This window comes from Polypterus senegalus, chromosome 1 (assembly GCF_016835505.1).
Source record: "Polypterus senegalus isolate Bchr_013 chromosome 1, ASM1683550v1, whole genome shotgun sequence".
Taxonomy (NCBI): domain Eukaryota; kingdom Metazoa; phylum Chordata; class Cladistia; order Polypteriformes; family Polypteridae; genus Polypterus; species Polypterus senegalus.
The window spans coordinates 206,860,155-206,881,963 of NC_053154.1; the positions used below are offsets into that span (position 1 = coordinate 206,860,155).

General features: G+C 35.9%; 2 protein-coding genes across 2 annotated transcripts in view; one reads left to right on the forward strand and one right to left on the reverse strand.

Annotated features, from left to right (window-relative positions):
- Nucleotides 1-839: 839 nt before the first annotated feature.
- LOC120538415 (40S ribosomal protein S27) lies at nt 840-10,530 on the reverse strand. The gene is made up of 4 exons (XM_039767920.1): nt 10,396-10,530; nt 8,902-9,010; nt 8,026-8,136; nt 840-1,068 (listed from the first exon to the last, which is right to left on the reverse strand). The coding sequence occupies exons 1-4, from the start codon at nt 10,519-10,521 to the stop codon at nt 1,040-1,042; spliced, it is 375 nt and encodes a 124-aa protein (XP_039623854.1). The 5' UTR covers nt 10,522-10,530; the 3' UTR covers nt 840-1,039.
- A 2,564-nt stretch (nt 10,531-13,094) lies between these two features.
- The window catches only part of rab13 (RAB13, member RAS oncogene family), an 89,905-nt gene continuing 81,190 nt past the window's right edge, over nt 13,095-21,809 (forward strand). The window contains exon 1 of the mRNA XM_039767921.1: nt 13,095-13,539. Coding sequence (XP_039623855.1) covers nt 13,416-13,539 — 124 coding nt within the window. The 5' untranslated portion in view covers nt 13,095-13,415. The remainder of the gene's footprint in view (nt 13,540-21,809) is intronic.

The following is a 21,809-nucleotide window of genomic DNA, read 5'->3' on the forward strand; positions in this document are numbered from 1 at the left end:
GATTTTTCTGCCTTTTTGGGGTGGGGGATGGGACGACTTGAGCATCCACTGCATGGACTAGTCTGGACCGAGGATCTCTGTGATAGACCCATATCTCACCTCTAGTCACCAAAACAAGGAAAAAAAATCACTTTGTCTTCACAGAACATCTCCTGACGGCACTGATGCATTCATTTATGGATCTCTTCTGGATTTTTCCTTTTTCTGAGAAATTTCACCTATGAACGTTGCTCCAAGTCTAGCATTTTCTTACTTGATTCGCACGAGGACTCTCGACATCCTGTATCTTGGAATGTTACTCTTGTTGAACCACAACTGTGCATAAGTAACCTTGAAACATGTCACAACATACCCAGGCCTGTTTCAACATTTTTGCTACTTTCTTTAAATGTACACCGTATGTGCATATTGCACAACATATGCTTTAATTTCATTATAACGATTTTTACACTTGTCCACAAATCTTACATGTAACCAAGTGGGAATTAAGTCTCAAATTGTGAGCTTTCTTAAATTCTGTGACTGTGCCATAAAGGTCTATTCAGTTTTTGAATGGTTTTGGCTTAATATAAAAACCACTAGCTTTATACACAGCCCAACAAATTTCTACACTTTCAAATTTGTTTCAATGAGTCTCCTCTTCAATTAACTATTATTTTTAAAATACTGCCCAATTCATTATGTACACATTTGCCTTACCTTTGTACAAATCTCAGTTACATGACAACATATTCAGAACAAACCAAAAATTCATGTAATATCAAGGCCAACTAGATTAAAGTTGTGCTGTATATAGAGCAGAACATAATTAAAAAAAAAACAACAAACTTCCACTAATACTTTTTTTTAACAAAATTTATTTAGTCATATTGGCAGAAGCTACAAGGACAGATCAATTGTGCCCCACCACATGAAATTCCATTAATCAATTACTGATAGACGATCCAGGTCCCATTGGGTTGGACTGCACCAAACAGTCTTTATTCCAAGAGATCCATAATCTGAATCCTGTACAGCATCTTCCAGAAACAGTAGCAGTCTAATGCTGCTTTCGTCTGAATGAGCACCCTGTACAACACAAAGAAAGTAATTTATAGTTCTATGACAGGATATGCTACAATTTCACATGTTAAAGGTAGATCAAGAAAACCTCAAACTTTTAGACAGCGGATCATTTTAAGTCTACTTAAGCTAAAATCCACATTATCAAAACATTTGTGTATATACAATATATCAAGTTTTTAAAAAACAAATTTTCATACGAGATAGAAGGTTAATTTGGGTTAAATTTATTCTCATACAGCTGCCAGTTCGCCTTTCTCTTCTCCCAGTTTGTCTCTTGCACCTCTTTCCCTCTCTAAAAACAACTCATTCCTCCCCCACCACTTCACTTGCAGGCAGACACATGGAGATGGATAAAAACACTAAGGAAGCTATCAAAGAAGAGCTGGTTGGTAAAAAGAAAAACAATGGCTCAATTATTTGGAGATGGTTCAGGTTAAGTGTCAGATGAGCAGCAGAATAATGTATTCTGTACAGAATGCAGAAAACAAGTCCTGACAAAAGCTTCAAGCGCTACTACTCTTTTCCACTATTTACAACAGCGCCATAAAGTGCAGTACGAAAAGTGTGTGAAAATGCGTGCTGCAGCCCAGAAAAAATAAACCACATTACAAAACTCACAAACCTGTGCTGTGCCTTATGAGAGAAAAAGTGATAAGTGAGGCAAAAGTGATAAGTGAGGCAACATTAGTTAAGCAGTGGCTTATCATATTGTCGATTTTCCTCCGTTTTCTCCCAGGGTTGAATATTTTTACACAAAAACTCAAATATTTCTAAAAAGCACACAAAGCAATACTTTCCCACATAAATCAACAAAATGTTGCTGCACGTAGTGTACTGTCGCTGCGTGTTAGAGATCTTTCAGCGATTGGCAGCATCAGCTGCCGATTGATCAGTTTCAGATCTTGATCTCCAGATCACTTGCACCAAATCATACTCCCAACAAGTCAGAGAACAATTCAAAATAAAATATACTGAAAATGACACCCACCAAGTATTTTGCTTTGCACATTCGCTTCACTCTCTCACCCGATGTCATTATAGACGTTGTTTGCTCTATGCTACTCACACACACGCAGGGATTCAACGTTAAGTCAACGAGTCTAACAGTCTTCCAAGCAAAGAGGGTTTACCTATAACGTAATGGTGAGTTCTATCTATGTTTGTAGCTTTTTGTTGCCCTCTGCCCACCCTAAAAGAGTTAAGTAAAAAGTTGTATAGAAACACAGGGCTAATTATGCATACTGACCACAAGTTAATCTATTTGAAATGTTTAAATGAAATTTAAACTGTTACATAAAGCCCTATTGGACTATGTGCATGCGTGCGTGCATTAGACTGTGCATTGTGATACTGAAGGAGAGCCCCAGCTGAGAAGAGAAGGGCAGCATTTGCATTGTGATACTGAAGGAGAGCCCCAGCTGAGAAGAGAAGGGCAGCATTGACTGTGTACACATGACATGCAACGGGTGATGCCTCGGCACCACGTAAATCCGTGTGGAGCTGCAAAGGGTTTTACGGTGGCTGGAGGGCCAATTCTGCCACCACTCCATGTTTTCCAAGTTGGAGGGCCGGATGCAGGTTAACGTCATACCAGCGACCACCAGTAAATCCTTGCCACCACTCAAATTAAGAGGAGACAGGGATGCATTTTAAATTCAGAAGTGTTTAGATTGAAAAGGTCTAAAATATACACTTGTTTCACTCATTTGCTGGTGATTTTGCAAAAATTGTTTAAAACCATTTCTAGCTTACACATTACACAACATAGTTTACACACGTAGTTAAATCTTATACACCCCTATTAAACACAGATGGATGTTAATTTGCCTTTGAGTGATCTGCCTCTTTACATAAAAAAAGCAATTTTAAAAGTTTTTATTGTGTGTTACAGGACATGGTATGGATGATAACCACATCACCCGGGCCATTTCTATGTTTAAGAAAGTTTTCAGTTTTGTCAGTTGTTACATGTTTTGTTATTTGTTGTAAATGTTTGTACAGGACTAAACACAGGAGGTAAAGAAAGAACTCTACTACAGTGGAAACCCAGTTTTTAAAGAGCAAATCGGCCTTTTGTTATTTTTGCTTTGTATCTTTTCCGTTTATATTTTTTTTAATTGCACAGCTGTGAGTCTTTTGTTATGAAGGAAAAGAACATTTTATTTAATTCAAGGAGCATTAACAACATGTCGATATCTATAGCTGTATGTTAGTAAAAGTATGTGTGACATTTGAGACATGCAGCTTTGACTCAGAATTGTCTACTACTTTATGGGAAGAAGAAAAAAAAAAAAAAAGTATTGTATACCGTCATTCAGCTAAAAAATAGACATAAGATTTTTGGTCCATATCGCCCAGCTGTACGTAGTTTTACATGAAAATGCTGATTTGTGACCTTTTAGTGGGTGTGCTTCAAACTCTATGCAGTGCATGAAAGTCCATTTCATATATATATATATATATATATATATATATATATATATATATATATATATATATATATATATATATATAACATGTGATTAAAGAGAGAGCATGTTATACATCTTCACTGAGAAATTTCCTGTAAACAAACTATATATGAATACAGTTCTAAAACCATGTTTCTTACATAAGACTAGTGTGACAACAATGACCAAAGCTTAAGAATACAGTGAGAATAAATGAACAAGGAAGAAAATTTAAAAAGTCAACATTTCAATATCATCTGACAACTGAGCAAACACTGACAAAGCAGTAAACATTTACGTTGTATTTTTACATGACATTTTCTCTGTACCAGTTGAATCCAATTCCAGGAAGGACCCATGTACCACATCCCAACTTTCATTTTGGAAGCTCTTAATCTTTATGTATTTGGGACGTGGTAAGAAAACTGGAGTACTTGAAGAAAAAACCCAAAGACACGGGGAAAGCATGCAGTTTATTTTATCGGATACGAGAGCCAATACTGATTCAAACCAGCCTCCTGCAATGTGAAAACTTGCCTATTGTCATTTAACAGTTTAAACTAACCTTTAGATATCAGGATTCTTTGTGCTTCTTTGCAAATGTGTGCCTATCCTGTCTAATTTGATTACTAACTACAACTGACATGTGCTGGGGTTACTTGGTAGTTTTAAAGTTGCCCCATCTGTGTGTATGCAGAAGGCCCAATGATTGCGTCCATTGTTTAGAGTTGCTTCCTATATTCTGCCTAATATTTTCCAAATAGGCACTGGCTGACCTGTGACCCAAAACTGGACTAACCAGGAATGAGAAAGTTATACATTAATCATACAGCTGTGTTGTTGAAAATGTGAAAAATATGGACCAATAACACGTGTTAGATCTGCTGCTGTAGTTTGTTGAGCAATATGCAACAGTTGTGGCTGAATGCAAAAATCTAACAATCAGGCTGCTATAACCAGCAGAATAAAATTCAACCATCGAATTTGCTTAATTACATTACACGTTAAATAGCACAAAGTAAAATTTGGAATGGCATTTATGCATATAAACAATAAAAGATTACATATGAATGCAAACATGATTTTTTTTTTTTAAACCTTGGAGTAACTGACATCCTATCTTCTCTCTCGAGACTGTCATGGAATATTGCAGTATTTAAAAAAAAAAACATTTTAGTTCCAGGACCAGCCTATTAGTAATTTGGACTGGATCTCTTGCATCTTTATTAGGTGTTTTTTTTTTTTGGGGTTGTGGTGGTGTCCTCCTGCTTCTTAAATGCACTCTTCACAGTGCATTTTGAGACTAAGATCTCCACCCAAATACTATTAATACCATATAAAGCAGATTTTAATACAATTCTACCGTATCCTAATCCAATAATATTAATCTCCCATCACATTAAGTAAAACTGGTTCTCTTTTCTTCCCTAAAGACAATCGAAACTGACATTTTTGATATTCCTTGAACATATTTTTGTACAGCCCTTTCAGCATCAGCAATGCTCATTTTTAGGTACCCCAGCCAACCCACAGTTTGTTTTAAGAGATGCTATCTTTCATTTAGCTTTGTAATAAAGCATTTTCTTCTTGTGCTTTAATATAAAACTACTAGGTTAATAATAAACACTTGTACTCAAGATTTCTGTAACTGCTTAGAATAAACATGTTTACTAAATAATTGAGAAAAAAAAAAAGACTGTACACAACCTTTAAGCTAAATGGTTCCTAAACATGGTCCTGGGGATCCACTTCCAACCAGATTCACAATTAGTGATAACTGATAAAAACTGACTATTGATTAGCTGGTCTCTTACTCTGCATTCAGAAATCGCAGTGGTATGATTTACATTTATAAGACATTTAGAAATTTCTATTTTTGTTACTAGCTTTAAATGCGTAAACATGTCGTTTTCCTGTTGTTCTGCCCCTTTCTGTACAGTTTGTTTTTTTTTTTGAATCCTAATTATGACAAAACGACCCCCAGGCAATTAATGATGAAATGTTGAAATTAGTTCAGCATTAGACCCATTATTTAGTAAATACTGGATTAAATAAATCAGATTGGGAGAAGGATGAAAATATTAAAAAAAAAAAAACTTACATTAGCTCATTGTACCTGTTTAGTATATTTTAAATGAACCACACTTGTTTTGCAGTTTCTACATTGACACCAATACATAAACTGTGGAATAACAGCTTACATGGGCTTGGAGTACAATTAAAAATGTGCACTGGTTAAAAAACCAGCAGCCACAGTGGGCCTCCAGGACCAAGTTTGGGGGCCACTTTTTAGGCTATTCAGTCGCTTCATTTGGAAACCATGCACTCAATTTACAGAAAAGAGAGAGAAGGATCATTACTTGATCAAAGAGAAGCATATAGGTGAAAAATGGCTGTTTAATGTGTTTGACCAATCATGAGCAATTTTCAGGTTATTAATTATTATTAATTTAATTATTATTATCAATTACAGGTGAAAAGATGTAGTTCAGCATTTGCCAAACTCCACTGAAATAGGATTTATCAAAGAGAAAATGGAAAATGGAAGTGGCACATTTTCTGGTGTCACCTTTTAAGCAACACTGCACAAGTCAAAAGCACATACTTTATGGAAACAAGCAGTAAAAAAGGAAACCATAAAAAAATTGTACAAGTGTACTGTACACTGCATTTGTATACATTTCATAAGACCTTTTTGCCTCTGACAGCCCTCTTAAGCACCCACAACACTTTACTAATGTGCATTGTGTAATGTCTAAAATAAATTTTTCAGATTCTGTTGTGAGAAAAAAAATTAGTGATCCCTCGCTATATCGCAGATTTATTATTACTACTACTACTAGGGGGATCCGCAACCTGCTCTCTTCGCTCACCCATCCCCAGGTTTGGTTTACCAGATAAATAATTTCAAGAGATTGTTATTTCATGAATTGTTACATATGCATTATTTTCAATGTTACGTTAAAACTTTTGTAAAAACATTTGTCCTTTTTCAAGGGATTTATAACGCTGCTCGCATTGTGATGGGGGGTCTCAACGCACACTAAAAAGAGATTTATAACGCTGCTCGCATTGTGATGGGGGGTCTCAACGCACGCTAAAGAGATGCAATCAGTTCAGCTGCGTGCTCTGTGTGACACACTTTGCATCAACCATTTAAAAGCCTGTACAGCAGCTGTCCTGTCTTGTCTCCCTGGTAATATTTTTTTTTTTTTTTTATAACAGAGATGTTACTCATATCCTTAGCCCAACATCCACATATCATATGTAAAGTGTGTTTTAGTAAGTTTACATGTGTTTAAAGCATGTGGGAGGGAAATTTTAAGGCTTAAACTATGAAAAAAATGTTTATTTACACAGTCTTTCTATATCACGGATTTTCACCTATCACTGATGGGTCTGGAACATAACTTCCGCAATGGGCGGAGGATCACTGTACCTAGAAAATTAGTTTCACAACCAAATCCTAGGATTAAAATTCAAAAAAGCAACTGGGCAGAAACTTTCAACCCAGTCAACAGGAAGCTCAAATGTGTTGAACAGATACTACTTTCTAATTTTACAGAAAATATTCTGGTTAGTATCAATGCTCAAGTGCAAGTCATATTCAAGATTTAGAAAAAATACTGGAGACAAACACTATAGATAGAAAACTGAAAAACAATAGGATGATTCTAAAGATGTATGCTACTGCACTTTGGTTTTAGAAAACGGCATAAGGCTCAGTTTCAAACGCTTCGCTCAAATAAACTGCAGCTTATGCTGGAAACAACGTTCAAACATTTCCTCTTTGAAGTGGATTTTACCTTTTATTTATACAGTTGTCCAGTTTCAAATTCCCAGAAACAATTTAATTAGATTTTAATGGCACTGAAGTATTCTAGTGACTAGTTTATATGGATGTCAACATTTCATATAAAAAAACAAAACATTTTGATGATGTATTTGGCAATTCAGTGGCTTTCATGCCTCATTTACTAACCTGACAATTTCATAGGGATACATCTTGAAATGGGAAATTAGGATAACTTTCCAAGATATTTTTTTTTCACGATCCTCCACCTTCCCACTTTGCTGACAACCCCATAAAGAGAATAAGGCTTTTAAGTGATTACTACAGTCCACTAACCATTTTCTTCCACCCCCAAAAGGTAAAAAACAGTGACAAGTGTAACAAAAAACTTTCACAATCTCAACTCATCTGACTGGTACTGTTATCTGTGACTGCTACTGTCTATTTGTGAAACAAGCTTTTGAGAGTAAAATGTGTACTCCATTATCTCCTAATAATGAAAGTTGTTAAATAAAATAGGGAGGTGCTCTTTGGCAAATACCACTCTTAAAAGAAAATGATTTGGGAGAAATGTCCAACACTGAAAACAGATGTGCATTATATCACATTTTTCTCCAACAGTGATAAAACAATTTCTTCTTTAATAGATAAACAAAAAAACTTTTACCTTAATGTTAAAAGGAAAAATATCCTTCTATAACAAAATTAAGTGTTTACCTTCTGTGAGCCTAGCTTTGCCTCCAGTGGGTTGACACAGCACTGTTGAGCAGCCAACACACAACACGACTGTCTGAGCATGGCTAAATACAGTAGTGATTTTGTAACAACCTGTAGAAAAGCAAGGACCCATTAACTTGTCATTAATATAGACATTTATTATTGGATTAAAGTCAATTTAAGTGTTATTTCAGATTAACATCATCTAGTAACAGTGCCAATTGATTTACATTAATTTATACAATTGCACATCTAAAGGTAAACACTGGATTAATTTATTTCTCAAAACTCAGGAACACTAGTCATGCTTAATATAAAGTTGATTACTCTCAAACAATGCAAGGAATGGCACAACCTAGCCTGGCTGCAGTAAGCAAGACAAACAAAATGCCATTCCATCAAAGGGCAAGCCATCCCAAGACTACAGTGTATGGCAAATTAGAACTGTCAATCAATACAAATCACACTTGACACTTAAAAAAAACTAAGGAACCACAGAAAATTCATACAGACGTTAAGAACTACAAAACACCCTGTGGAGAGTGCATAGGTCTTGACTTCAGACAAGGGAAATGTGGGGCAGTAGTAATAACCCCACTGTAAGAAAACCAAACATGTAACAAGGATACTGTGTCACTGAACAGCAATTTGCCAAAGTTTTGGTTTTGTGCTTAAATGATCCTCAACCAAGGAAAACCCCACAACTGTTTAAGACCTAAAGAATTCCCCTTGGGAATGCAAAGATTCATAAAGTGACACCATACCAAATGTTCCAATTAACACTAGTAAAAAAAAAAAATGCCATAGGATTTCATCCAATCAGAACCTGTGTAAAATATTCTAACATGGTCCCAGAGGTCATCCATGGTACCTTACCTGGGCACTTCACATCCATGAAATAGGAGTTCGGACTCTGAACGAGTCTTTTCTTCTTGTGCTTCCTCTTCTCCTCCTCGGGGGATGGGTGCAACAAGTCTTTTGCGAGCTTAAAAAAAATAAATAAAACGTGTCAGAAAGTTAAGCCACATGGCAAATAATGTACACTCTTGGCACAAGTGGGCTCCCGTTATCGATTTGCTGTGAATTAATACTGTTTTCTGAAAGGCAGTACCAGGAAAAAACGACGGGCCTCATACCTGAATAGTGGTTTGTTATCATGATTGGTCAGACGGGAAATTCGATTGAAACGAACGTCTTCCGAACTTGCAACTTACAATCCCCATCCAATCAACCTTTTTTTTTTTTTTAAACAGCTCAAAGAAACGAGAAGGGGAGACTTGTCAAGTGATAACTTCGAATAGCTCCATAAAACAATAGCGTAGGAGCATCAGTCATTTTCTTACGTAACTGCTTACAAGATTATGCTGGGCAAGGCCTTAGTTATTATAGCTCAAACAAAAACTGCGTCATTACGAAAAAAACTACGTATTTATTAACTGCAAGATAAAACTGCACTTGTTGGCTTTACTGAAGCATATTAAAATTAACGCACTCTTTAAGCACACTACTAATTCCACCATTTTAAAGAAACGCAACCATTACCAAAATATTTATTACAGGTACTGAATAATTAACTGTAATACCATCGATATCCGTCCCGATTTTAAATCAGTCTAAACCATCATCGTGGTCTGCTGGGGCCTATAAACACCAACGAAATGTGTCAAATAAGACCTACAAATAGGCTTTAGGCAATTAAAATAACTGCCAAATAAAACTGAGCTTTGTTACAATGACCTTTTTACAAAAATAAATCGTGACAACAAAAATGCGCAGCTATAAGGGGCCCCCAAATGTTTCGGCGGCGGAAACTGATTCTAGGCCCTCTATGTAAAAGCAGTTTTTTTTAGATAAAGTACAAGTTTACAAGGTTTGGTAAATTAAAATGCCACCAATTTCAACAAGAACTACTACCTCGACATATCAAAACAACTCGATCACTGCCGAACTCCCAACATTATTTCCATACTTGAACTACATACAATGCAAGTTAGAATAAAAAAAGCCAACACATCCTACGTCATACTCGTAGCGACTTTTTTGCCCCCAAAACAGTAAAACTGGGTCCTGTGGCAAGCAAAAATAATAACAATCACTGTCAACTTTATGAAAACAAAAGTATGAAACCAAACGTGGCCTGTGATGCTCCCCACTCTAGTTGCTCCCCGTGGTATCGGGCACATGAGCGACGCCATCTTTTCGCTTACAAACACTCCAATATAACTTGAAATCTATTCTTTATGTAATAGTGAAGTTCGCAAGACATGATGCTAAAGTAAGTAAAATGTCACGACTACTCAGGAAAACGACAACGCGAGAAAATCAAAACCTGAAGAGTTAAAACCAAAAGTGTTGACAACGAGCACTCACAGGCATCTTGGCGTGTTTCAAGCCGCTGCCGAAAAGAAGGAAAAACCGGAAGCCGAGCTCTAATATAAACCAACGGGGTTTGCTCACAGGGAGCGGAAGTAACGGATGGAGTGGTGAGGACGCCATGATGATAAGGTGCAGTTGCATTTCTAGTGCTGCTTTACCATGAAGTACATTTTTAAAGAAATTGTCACACATATATAAAAAAACATACTGAATAACTAATAAAGTAACATAGTTCCTTAAAATTGTTAAGATTTTTTTACTAATGAACTATTAGGTTTTTTAACTTGCAAGATTATATTTGATTTAAATGATGGCATTTTAGATAACTTCATCCATGGATGGCAAACTCCAATCTTTAGGCTGCTAGTTTTTGTTGCCAGAAATCTTACAATCAGTTTATTATTCTTCATTCACAGTATCCAGAGTCATCTTTGTGAAATTACCATAGTTAGACATGCAGAGATGCCAAATATTCTTGCAAAAACTGGCATGAGAATATAGGGAAACAAAAATTCAGCCATTTGGTTAAAGATGTTAATGTATCTATAGCATTAGAATTGGGGGCGTGGGGGATGATATTCAGACTGTTCTACAGCCTCCAAAGAGCTGACTTTTAAATGCTCTGCTGAGTTTACAATGAAAATCTCTGTCAATAAAGTATTTAAAAAAAGCCTATGACAATCTTAAATAGAACAAGAACCACTGTATCGTACCATTTCCTACCATGGGGTAAGTTTGACACTCCTAATGTAATCCAATGTGTATTTTTTCTTATGAGGTGTCATATGCTGTCATGCTGCTGCTCATAAATAAGTCTGTAAAAAAATGTAAAAACTTCATTGTAATAAGTTTAATAATTATCTAAAAGACAGGTCTCAAATGGAGTGTCTTAACATTGTACAGTACAACTGTATTTTATTATTTTAATCATTTATATCAAATAATTTACAGCAGGTATAGGGTATTAAATCATGTAATGAAGTCAAATGTGAATCTACAGTGGTGAAATTATCTAATTAATGTTCCTCTTATAAATTTCCATAACCTATTTCATTTTTCCTAGACTACAGTATTTTTGGAGAGCACAAGCTTTTGGTAACCAAATGAGAAAAACTAGAACCATCAATATGTCCTGTTGCGATTTATTTAAAATTTTACATTCAGAATTTAGAAATTTTATCACACCAAATTGGTTACTGAATGTTTTCTCTGTGAACTCTGTGTCATGGCTTTTTTCCATATGTGGGTTATTTTAGTTTCTTTCTGTTTTTGAACTCATTTAATTAAAGCTATGACTGCATCATATCCAACATATGGTCAAGGGACCAGTCTATCACAGTCTATTTACATTTAATTGTATAATTGCCACAAAAATTCAGAACAATTTATAAATTATAATATGTAACCCTTGCATATATATTGTGCAGTTAAAAAACTGAACATTTCAGTGATTTACTCATTCTTTTTAATATAGAATATTGTAAATTTAATTTTTTGACTAACCCAGTAGGTGTGAATGTGTGCATGAGTGTGCCTTGCAGTGGATTTGTGCCCTTGTTCCTAGTGATGCCAGTACAGGCTCTGGATTAGGTTGGTTTTATAAGGAATATATAGAAAAAATATATTTTGCCTCTGCACCACAGATTGCTAAGTTTTATTTGAGAGTATTACCCTTGTGTTTTTGGGTTTTATTAATATTGTAATATATTGTAATAGTCCTATTTATACCATTTCATCAGAGGGTCTACTAAATCATGGTTTTACTTAATATTATTGTTTTTTACCAAGAAAACCTAGCTTGCCTTAAATAATACTTGAATGACAACTGTAAACTGTAAACCTGTTAACGTTTTAATTTGTAAAATGACAACGAGAGCTGCCAATCATACCTTTTGCCAGTCACAAACTAATGACGGGATTATTCATTTTTTGAGAAGAGGATAACAATTGAGACATGTCCTTGATCAAAAGAAAGGTGCTTAAAAAAGGTCAAAAATAAACAAAATGAATTAAAAAAAATACAATAAATATGCAGACGATTAATTTCATGTCAGGCCATGATAAAAAGTAATTGGAAATCCACATTAACTGAAACATCATATAGAGCAGGTTAAGTTCCGAGATAAAAACTACACCACAAGTTGCATACTTTTAAATATACTGAAATGTTAAATCATTACATTTATATACCATACAAAATACAAAATATTCCAAAAATTAACCTAAATTCAGATGTACAGTAGCTTTTTTTTTTTTTTTTTACTGCAGAACCATTGTTGCAACACAAATCCTGGCACACTGGTAGTCTTGCAAAGCAGTCCTGAATTATGACATCAGCGCATAATATGTGCACAATCTGCGCAGCCAGGGCAAACTGCGAGGGAACGACTGCGCTCCTAAATCACCAGTAATTGTAGAGATCGATTAATAGAATCTTTATGCGAAAGGTTTACCAGTTTAGTTTTTCTAACGGGACAGAATATGTACGCAGTTTATCTCTTTGAAATTACTCCTTGAAAATTCTACAAAAGGTTGACTTTCTTGCACTGTAGCATATCACGGATTAATTTTGAGGGCAGAACAAGTCAACAGCCAATCAGAATGCGCAGTTTGAACGGCAACTTCCCAGCAGGCCATGTTGAGGCTACAAACTTTGAAGCTACTGTCGGGTCGCCGCCTACCGGTTGAAAACAACATTTCATTCATTATTTTTTTCTTTTTTGGGAGTACGACAAGCTTTAGGGACTCAGACTAAGTTGGTGAAACTTGGCGATAACTGGTTATTTGTTTGGAATATACGTGTCTTTGTGGAAAATAAGAACCCAGGAGAGCGAAAGGGAGACCAGGCCTTTCAACGGTCTCAACCGTCTTTAGTAAAAAAAAACTTTAATAAGACAGACGTGAAAAAAAGTTGGAAACGACAACGGGTGGATCACCGCCACTCCTAAAACACTGCAAAGCGGAAAACTGCCAAACGTTCGCGTTCTTCGTTTTTTTTGGCTTTGAGCCGAAGCATGGCTAAAAAATATGATTTTCTTTTCAAGCTTTTACTCATCGGCGACAGTGGCGTCGGGAAGACCTGTCTTATTATCAGGTTTGCAGAAGACAATTTCAACAGCACATACATCTCAACCATTGGTATGTTTGCGCAGTTAATTTTCACTGAACCCACGCGGATTGTCCGCGTTTTCGGGAGTGGGGTGTGTGAAGTTTGTCACTTAAAGGGTTATTTTGTAGTGGTGTCCTTAGTTGGAGCCTGGCGATTTCCAATCAAAGATCTTGCGGCTCCAACTCAGCGGTTTGCTCACCTTTCCCGTGCTTTATGACGTGGACTCTAATCCCGTTTCATAAGCAGCACAGCTATTACAAGTTATCACTTTCAATCACTAAGCCTTTGACAGTGTTAGACGTAGACGGATTTGATCAGCAACAGGAGGGCACAGAGATCTGGCAGAAGTTATTTGTTTTGAGGCTGCTTGAAAACTGGAGAATAATTCGAAGTTTTGCCGAACTGGGCAATGGCCACGGACCAAGAGTAAAGAGTTTCAGACAGTTTAGACGTCAGAATTAGGGTGGTGGTCCGCCGTTTAAAAGCAACAATGAAGAGGTTTCTTTAGAGTGCAAAGGAAACAGGAATTGCAAGAACCATCGAAGTGTGGATGAGTGAAAGTTCTCGGAGGCCTTGGCAATGATTGCCAGTCAGTTTATTGGGGCTTAGGCATTATGGCAGGATCTACAGTTTGGGTGGCCTGGACAGTGAAAACTGGATAAAAATGTTGAAAGTTTTGACATTTAGCATTGTAGTGTAGTTGGATAATGTATCAGAGAGGTTAGGTTAAAGGAGCCGTTTAAGGATCTGCACAGTGGAGAGGAAATTAAATTTAACACGCCTCAGTTGATACTTGAAATTGAGGGTGTGATCTGTGGAAAATAGTTCAGAGAGTGTTGTTTTGGAGAAAACACCCAAACAAACTCCACATTAATAGTGAGTGGGCAGGGATTCAAAGTGCTCTGAGGCAATCATGCACAACCATACTGATAAAGTTCAAAGATAAATATTGAATTCCGGCAAATAAATGTTTACATAATATCATGCCCTTTTAATTGAGAGCTATCTTTTAAAATGCTTTAAAACAATGTAACATATTTAAACAATTAATGGGTACAGATAATGTAACTTTAAAAAATTGTTTTCAGCAATTTGTACCTCTAAAGGGAACACGGTAATATCTGGAATTAAAGTTTAATTTGTCATTATAACATTACAAACAAAAAGATAAAGGAATCCCAAATTATTTAACATTTGTTTTTATGGATTAACTCTAACAAATTGCTGTTCGTAGTACAGGGGGTTTATACCATATGAAAAAGCTTATCTCCTCTTTAGAAAAAGAGAGATTATTCAAAAATGTAGTCTTTAAAAAGAATGTTATCATAGTTCAAAGAATGCTCATCATATTTAGAATTTACTCCTGAGTAAAAAGGGATTATCAGCAGGGAATAAAGAGAAGTCTGTCCATGTAAAACCAGACAAAGATCCTGTCTAATAACCAGTGATGGATTCTGAGAACCCTATAAGGACATTGTACCACTGTTGTCATTTACATAGCCACCACTGGAGATACACTGGGTGACTAACTTTCTGTTATTACCAAGGTTACCCATTTCTTTTGATTTTTTTTGTTCAAATATAGAATACTGGGTTTAACATTCCCTGCATTTATTGAAATGTGCTCATTAACACATAATTTGCCTGGTTGAAAATGATGAGTTTTACAAGCACCAACATCAAAATGTTTTTACTTTTCTCTGAAGTGAAGCAGGCAGTGAATAGCAACATTTGAGTGCTGCATTTGTTCTACTGGTTATTATTATTATTATTATTATTATTATTATTGCTCATGTATGTATAGTTCAGTGTTCTGTGCATTCTTCTCACAGCACTGGGAGACTGGGTATGAAATCTCTCTAAGCAGGTTTGGAGAAGGTTGGGCTAATATACAGTATATATGGTATTTATGTGTCTTTGTACCTAAAAGCATCTGAACCTTCAAGTGTCCTTTGAATGAGAGCTGCATATCTTCATTTTAACTACTACCTTAGCAAATTCCTCCATTTAATGGCTGAAAATGTTTGTCAATAATGTAATCCTTCACTTGGATGAAGAGTAGCCTCCATGTTTCACAATCTGTACAGTTGCCAGACTCATCAAATGGTTAATTTTTACAAAGTAGACTTTCATAGATTATTATGCATCATGGCCCTGCTTATTCATATTACTTCAAGCATGTTTACATTGTAGGTGCAGATATTTTTTTGAATTTTATCTTAGAAGTTTTATGGCCTTATTCACACACAAGCAGAGTTGATCAATTCCTGGGATTTATGCTAGGTCTTTACCTGGAGAATTGGTTTATCAGGTTTTTATAGATAGTTCAGCTTTGTTCACACATGCTTGTTACCTATCAGTTTACTGGTACATTGTTTATATAGTCTGGATACATATGAATTTATGCTTTGGGTGTGGGGTCTATTTCATGATAAAAGCTTATTATACAGTTTACAATGATTACTGATGCTGCATAGAACCAGCATATTTTAAATACTTAAACCTTTCAAGATATATCTAATTCTGGCAGTGTTAATTAGTTAGTGATTAATTATATTAACCAGGGAGAAAATAAAAAAGTCCTTGGACAGAAAGTCTTTAAATTAATCTAGAGTAATTGAGATGTATTATGGGAGCAAATGTAAATGTCATGAGTGTTTGGCATCACCCATGTAAATTTTGGTGGGACAGCTGGGTTCTGGGGTGGCGCAGTGGTAGCACTGCTGCTTCGCAGTAAGGAGACCTGGGTTCGCTTTCCGGATCTTCCCTGCGTGAAGTTTGCATGTTCTCCGTGTGTCTGCGGGGGTTTCCTCTGGGTGCTCCGGTTTCCTCCCACAGTCCAAAGACATGCAGGTTAGGTGCATTGCCGATCCTAAATTGTCCCTGGTGTGTGCTTGGTGTGTGAGTGTGCCCTGCGATGGACCGGTGCCCTACCCGGAGATTTCTTCCTGCGTTGTGTCCTGTGCTGGCTAGAATTGGCTCAAGCAGACACCCGTGACCCTGTTTTAGGATATAGTGGGATGGGAAATGACTGATTGACTGATTGACTGACAGACAGTTGGGTTCTTTTGCTCTTTCTATGCATTATTAGTGCAAGTGTCTTCTTTAATCCCTCCACGAGGTGTTTCTGGCAAACCACATACCAAAATAAATTGTTTAAATGAAATAATCTAAGGTGTCCTTTCTTAATCATGGAACTGAATCTGGTTCAATTCAGAATTAATTACATATTTTAAATGATGAATGAAGTAAATGTAAGCACTTGTTATTTGTATCATATCTTAAATGAGTCAGAATGATGTGTTGGGTTTATTCAATTTAAGATTGCAATAAAAAAAAATGCTGAACTGTGCTGTAAGAAAAGCCCTTATTAATATCTTTCTGAATTAAAGTAATTTTCCAAGCTCTAACTGTGTGTCAGGACTTCTTCTCTATATGTAATGAATCCTATTTTCGATATTCATTCCATCAGTTCATAGGCATGGGACAGGGGGTATTAAGTGTGCACACTTAACTAGAATATACTGAATCCAAAGTTTATAATGGGTAATGTTGCATTCAAAGTTGATTTAACACTGCTGCCAGTTGGTATTGTTAAAATTACATGGTGAGTGGCAGGGAGTCATCTTTTTCAGATGTTTTTTTTTTTTGGAAAAGTGCATATCTTCTGTTGTCAAATGTGTGGGAAAGGAAAGTTGCCTAATGACATGCTAGACCTACAAAATTTGCTGCTAGCTAGAAATGATGCTCCAACTTTTGTTATAAGTAGTGTTTTGCATCAGTTTTTGAATCCTTTAAATATACTTTGAAGCTGATAGGGTCTGGGAGTGTACACCTGCAGGAACCACATTTGGACAAAATAATATTACTTCTGAAGAAAAAAGAGAAATAAAAGCAGTACAAGTAAATGAAAAAACTTATGGACAATCAAACAAAAAGCAAAAAAATACTCATAAGCTGAGATTTCAGTGGTAGACCTAGTACTAACACAGCATATGATATACCTCTGTTTGGTGTATTTAGAATAGGCATGCAATTCTGTAGTACTGTATAAGAAAGAGTATGGCAGAAGGCAAATCCATTTTGGTGTTGTTACTAAATGTTTCAGTGTAAAGCTGTATTATGGCTTGGGTTGTAAGTAAATGTCCATTTGAAATAATTTCCACTGTCTCCAGAATATTCTTTCCTGTTGGTTACAGTGTAGTTATGAAGAATGAGGATGTTATTAGTTAAAACATGTAAAGTCATGAATTTAATATTTCTCAGAAGCCACAGTTCCTTTAATATGTGTTTTCTTGCCCCTTCTTCAGTGTGACCCTGTAACTAGCTTGCGTGGATATGTCTTGTTGTGTCAGTCAATGATTGCAAAACATAGTACCTCTAAAAGAACATCATATCTAATGTACCTGAAGAACTAAAGAATCTGCCCCTAAAACATATTTTTAAGAAAAGATACTATCTACACAACTTTCAATTTAAAAACTATATTTTTATTAATTTTACAATTTTTTTTGTAAGATCTAAGCACTACATACAGATCTACACATGAGTATCCTTGGCAGTTCTATGAACTGATTGTTAATAGCAGACATCCTGCACAAGTTGGGATTGTTTATCCTAATTTTGGTATTTCACTCACATTTCAATAAATCTAATCATGTATACTTGCTGCCTGCTTGCATTTCTGTACTATTGACATGATAGATTGTGCACACATTTTGCTCTGCATTCTGCAAGAATACCTCTTAGGTTTGAGGATCTCCTTTGGTAATTTTAATTTGATTATGAGCACTTTGACTTTGCTAAGCATGAAGGTAGACGTTATTATCCCAGAGGGAAATTCCTGCTACTCCAGGAATTTAAGATAATCGGAATCATCAATTCCAAACAAAGATATTTGAATGCAGATGTGAAGCCTTCTTGTTGATTTGCACTTTACTGTAAATATACCATTTTATCTCATTATGCTGTTCATTGGCACTTTAAAATGAAGACCCTTGATATCATAAGGGGTTTTAGCAACATATTCAGAGGTTTTTTTTTAAAGCATATTTCTGCCTCAATTTAGAAATTCTTTTGCTGCCATCGTTATCTTTAAAACCCACAGCTAGATATTATCAATTTGATATACTAGCATTATATCATTATATCATGTTGACATTAAAGGAACTTGAAAGAACATTTTTTACACTTGTTAATGAAATCTTAAGAAACTCCAATAAAACTTTATAATTTCCAACTAAATAAGGTTAGACTACTACATTATAACACACCAAGTTAAACTTTAGACATTAGTCTAACCACCTACTTTTTTTACAGGTATAGTTTTTCATAACATGCAATGAAGCATCAGGTGTGATGAACAGAGTGCAAGGATAGCAAAAGTAATTGACATTTTTTAATGTGCCAGGCTGTTCAATAGTTTCTTATGATTCAATCGATAAATCCATCCGTCAAACTTCTAAACCCGCTTTATACTGAGCAGACTAGTGGGGAAACTGGAGCCTATGCCTACAAGCATAGGGCATAAGGCAGGAACAATCCGTGGATAGGGCGCCAGTCCATCACAGCCCAAATTGTTCTTACACAGACATGCTGATTAAGCTGCTTTTGAACAGTCCTGCTGCTTGTTTGTTAAAGACTTCTAAAATAAAGCTAACCATGGCATCTGAAGCTATAATCATGAATATATTGCAGCCATAGTGACAACTATTTTGAGGGAAGCCATGATTAAAGATGGGTAGAATCCTCATTTCTACCATTAAACAATGCAAAGTGCTTTCTCCTAATTACAAAACATTCACAAAAATGTATGTTTATGTACCACAAGTATGCAATCAGAATGATTCTTCAGCAAAGTAGCAAATTTTGTGACTTTGTTGTGGTCTTGCCTTAAATTAAAGCTATGTAAATGGAGGCATCTAGCTTTTGTAAAATATAGTGTAAAACCTTCAATCTAACCTAGTTGGTCCCTGGATTTTTTTTAGCATTGTACTTATTGGCAGTTTGTTTCTTCTAGTGAGGCTCATGATGCAAATAATCTCACTAGAGCAGATCAGATGTCCATGTCCATAAGAAAGCAGTACTTTGCGCTTCCTAGAGAATTTACACATCTTTTACAGCCTGGTTGTTGGATTACTCCTGTAAAGAAGATAGATAGATACTTTATTAATCCCAAGGGGAAATTCACATAATCCAGCAGCAGTATTCTGATACAAAGAAACAATCCATCCATTTTCTAACCCGCTGAATCCAAATAAAGAAACAATATTAAATAGTAAAAAAAAAAAAATGATGTTAGCATTTACTCCCCCAGGTGGAATTGAAGAGTGGGGGAGCTGAGGTTGAGCGCGTGAGAGAATAATCAATACAAATACACAAGCTTTTTGTGGGTGGGATTGTTTTTAATTGCATATTAATTTTTTTAGCTTTGCACTGCTATACCTATTGTCTAGCTATCCTCTTCTTTTGTAATGAATTAGGATGGCACTATTTTAAGGTGCCATCTGCATCCTATGTAGTAGTGTTTTGCTTCTCCTATGGAATTTTACAGAAGTTTCTAGGTCAAGAAAAATATGTAATCCTTTAAGAGTGTCTTTGGTCTGCCCTACATCTACTTCCACTTTACTGTGCCAGATGTACCTTTCACTGGAGCTACAAAGTATGCATCCTTATATTATGTCCATGCCACCTCATCTTATCTCTCTTGATTCAGAGGAACAATGACTGTAATCTGAGATCTTTCTAGATAGATGAAACCATCATCCTATTATGGTAAATGAGTCAAGCAGTGTAACTTGTAAATGTGCCTAATTTTTTCATCTCTGCTTTTGATTTTACTGTTTGTATAGCTTCAAAATTCATTACTAAAGATGAGGATGAAAACACAGATTGACAAGAAAATAGAGAGCTTCAATGGAATAATTGACTCCTGGTTCTCTTTGAACAATGCACCAGTATATTGGTCAGTTTCTAAATAATCTCTAGCTTAATTCATGATCAGTACTCCAGGGAACTGCAGCTTCAACTCCAACTCCAACTTCAAATTACAAACAAGAAGACATCTTTCTTTAATTTGATGGCTTCCTTTACTATTAGGGTCCATCATTTGCCCCCTGGGTTGATTGCCACACATTTTCAACACAATCATGCATTGAAAGTCTGTTCAAACACCTAGCTACCTAACGTCTCCAATAGGCAGTAAAAGTTCTCACAGAGATAATACTTTGAACTCTTCCAGAGGAAAACTGGGTGGGTCTCCCTAGTTAGCCCAGCTAACACAGTTTAATTATCTGAGCCAGGTGGACACCCAGTGGTGAACAACTGACTGCTTGGCATCTATGTGAATGATCTAAGTATATGTCCTTAGATCAGATGACATGGCTTCTTTGGCCCCAGGTGGTATATTACTAGATATACTTTTGAGAACACTTCTGTTTGAACATTGTGTTTATTATGGACAATTCACAACTAGTATTAAAATCCAATAATAATATAATAACTGTTTTAAAGAAAATTGGACTTGTTTCTTAAACATACTTTGCGATTACTATTCATGCAATGCGTGCAAAATTTAATCAGGTTCATATTTCATGTGCAAAATGAACTACCTTATACTTTCTGCCCAAACATAAACAATAAAGCTAATGTTGAGGTGTGTTATGTATCATGACAAAGGCCTGACCTTGGGTCTATCATTGGTGTTTTCACAAGAACCATTTAGACCATGTAGGTGGCACAGTGGTAGTGCTGCTGCCTCACAGTAAGAACATCATATCCTGTGTGGTAGTGCCTTGAGTAGTAAGTAAAACGCTATATAAATGTAAATAATTATTATTGTTCTATATTATTATTATTATTATTATTGTTCTCCATGTTCAGGAGGGACAACAAGATACAAAAGGTTACCGCGGTGCTACACGGAAAAGGAAATAAAAACTGGAAATCACAATGAACTGTCCCATTGCTCTTAACAGATTACACTTGGTTAAAATTCACCACCAGGCATCATCTAGTAGGAATTGCTATGTTCTGTGCATGTCAGCAGGGTTTTTCTCTTATCTGCCAAAGATTGTAATGTTAGGTCTACTGACAGCTGTAAATTTGTTCTTAATGAGTTTGTGTGGGTTTGTGCATGACTGTGTCTTGTGACTCAAGTTCCTGCTTTATGTCCAGTGCTGCCTTCCATGACACTAAACTGGATTTAGTGGGTTTGATGGTAGGTGGCTAACATAATGGGGATTGGGCAACTTCATGCTTACAGTGTATGCAAATGGGAAATTCTACTTCAAATTCTACT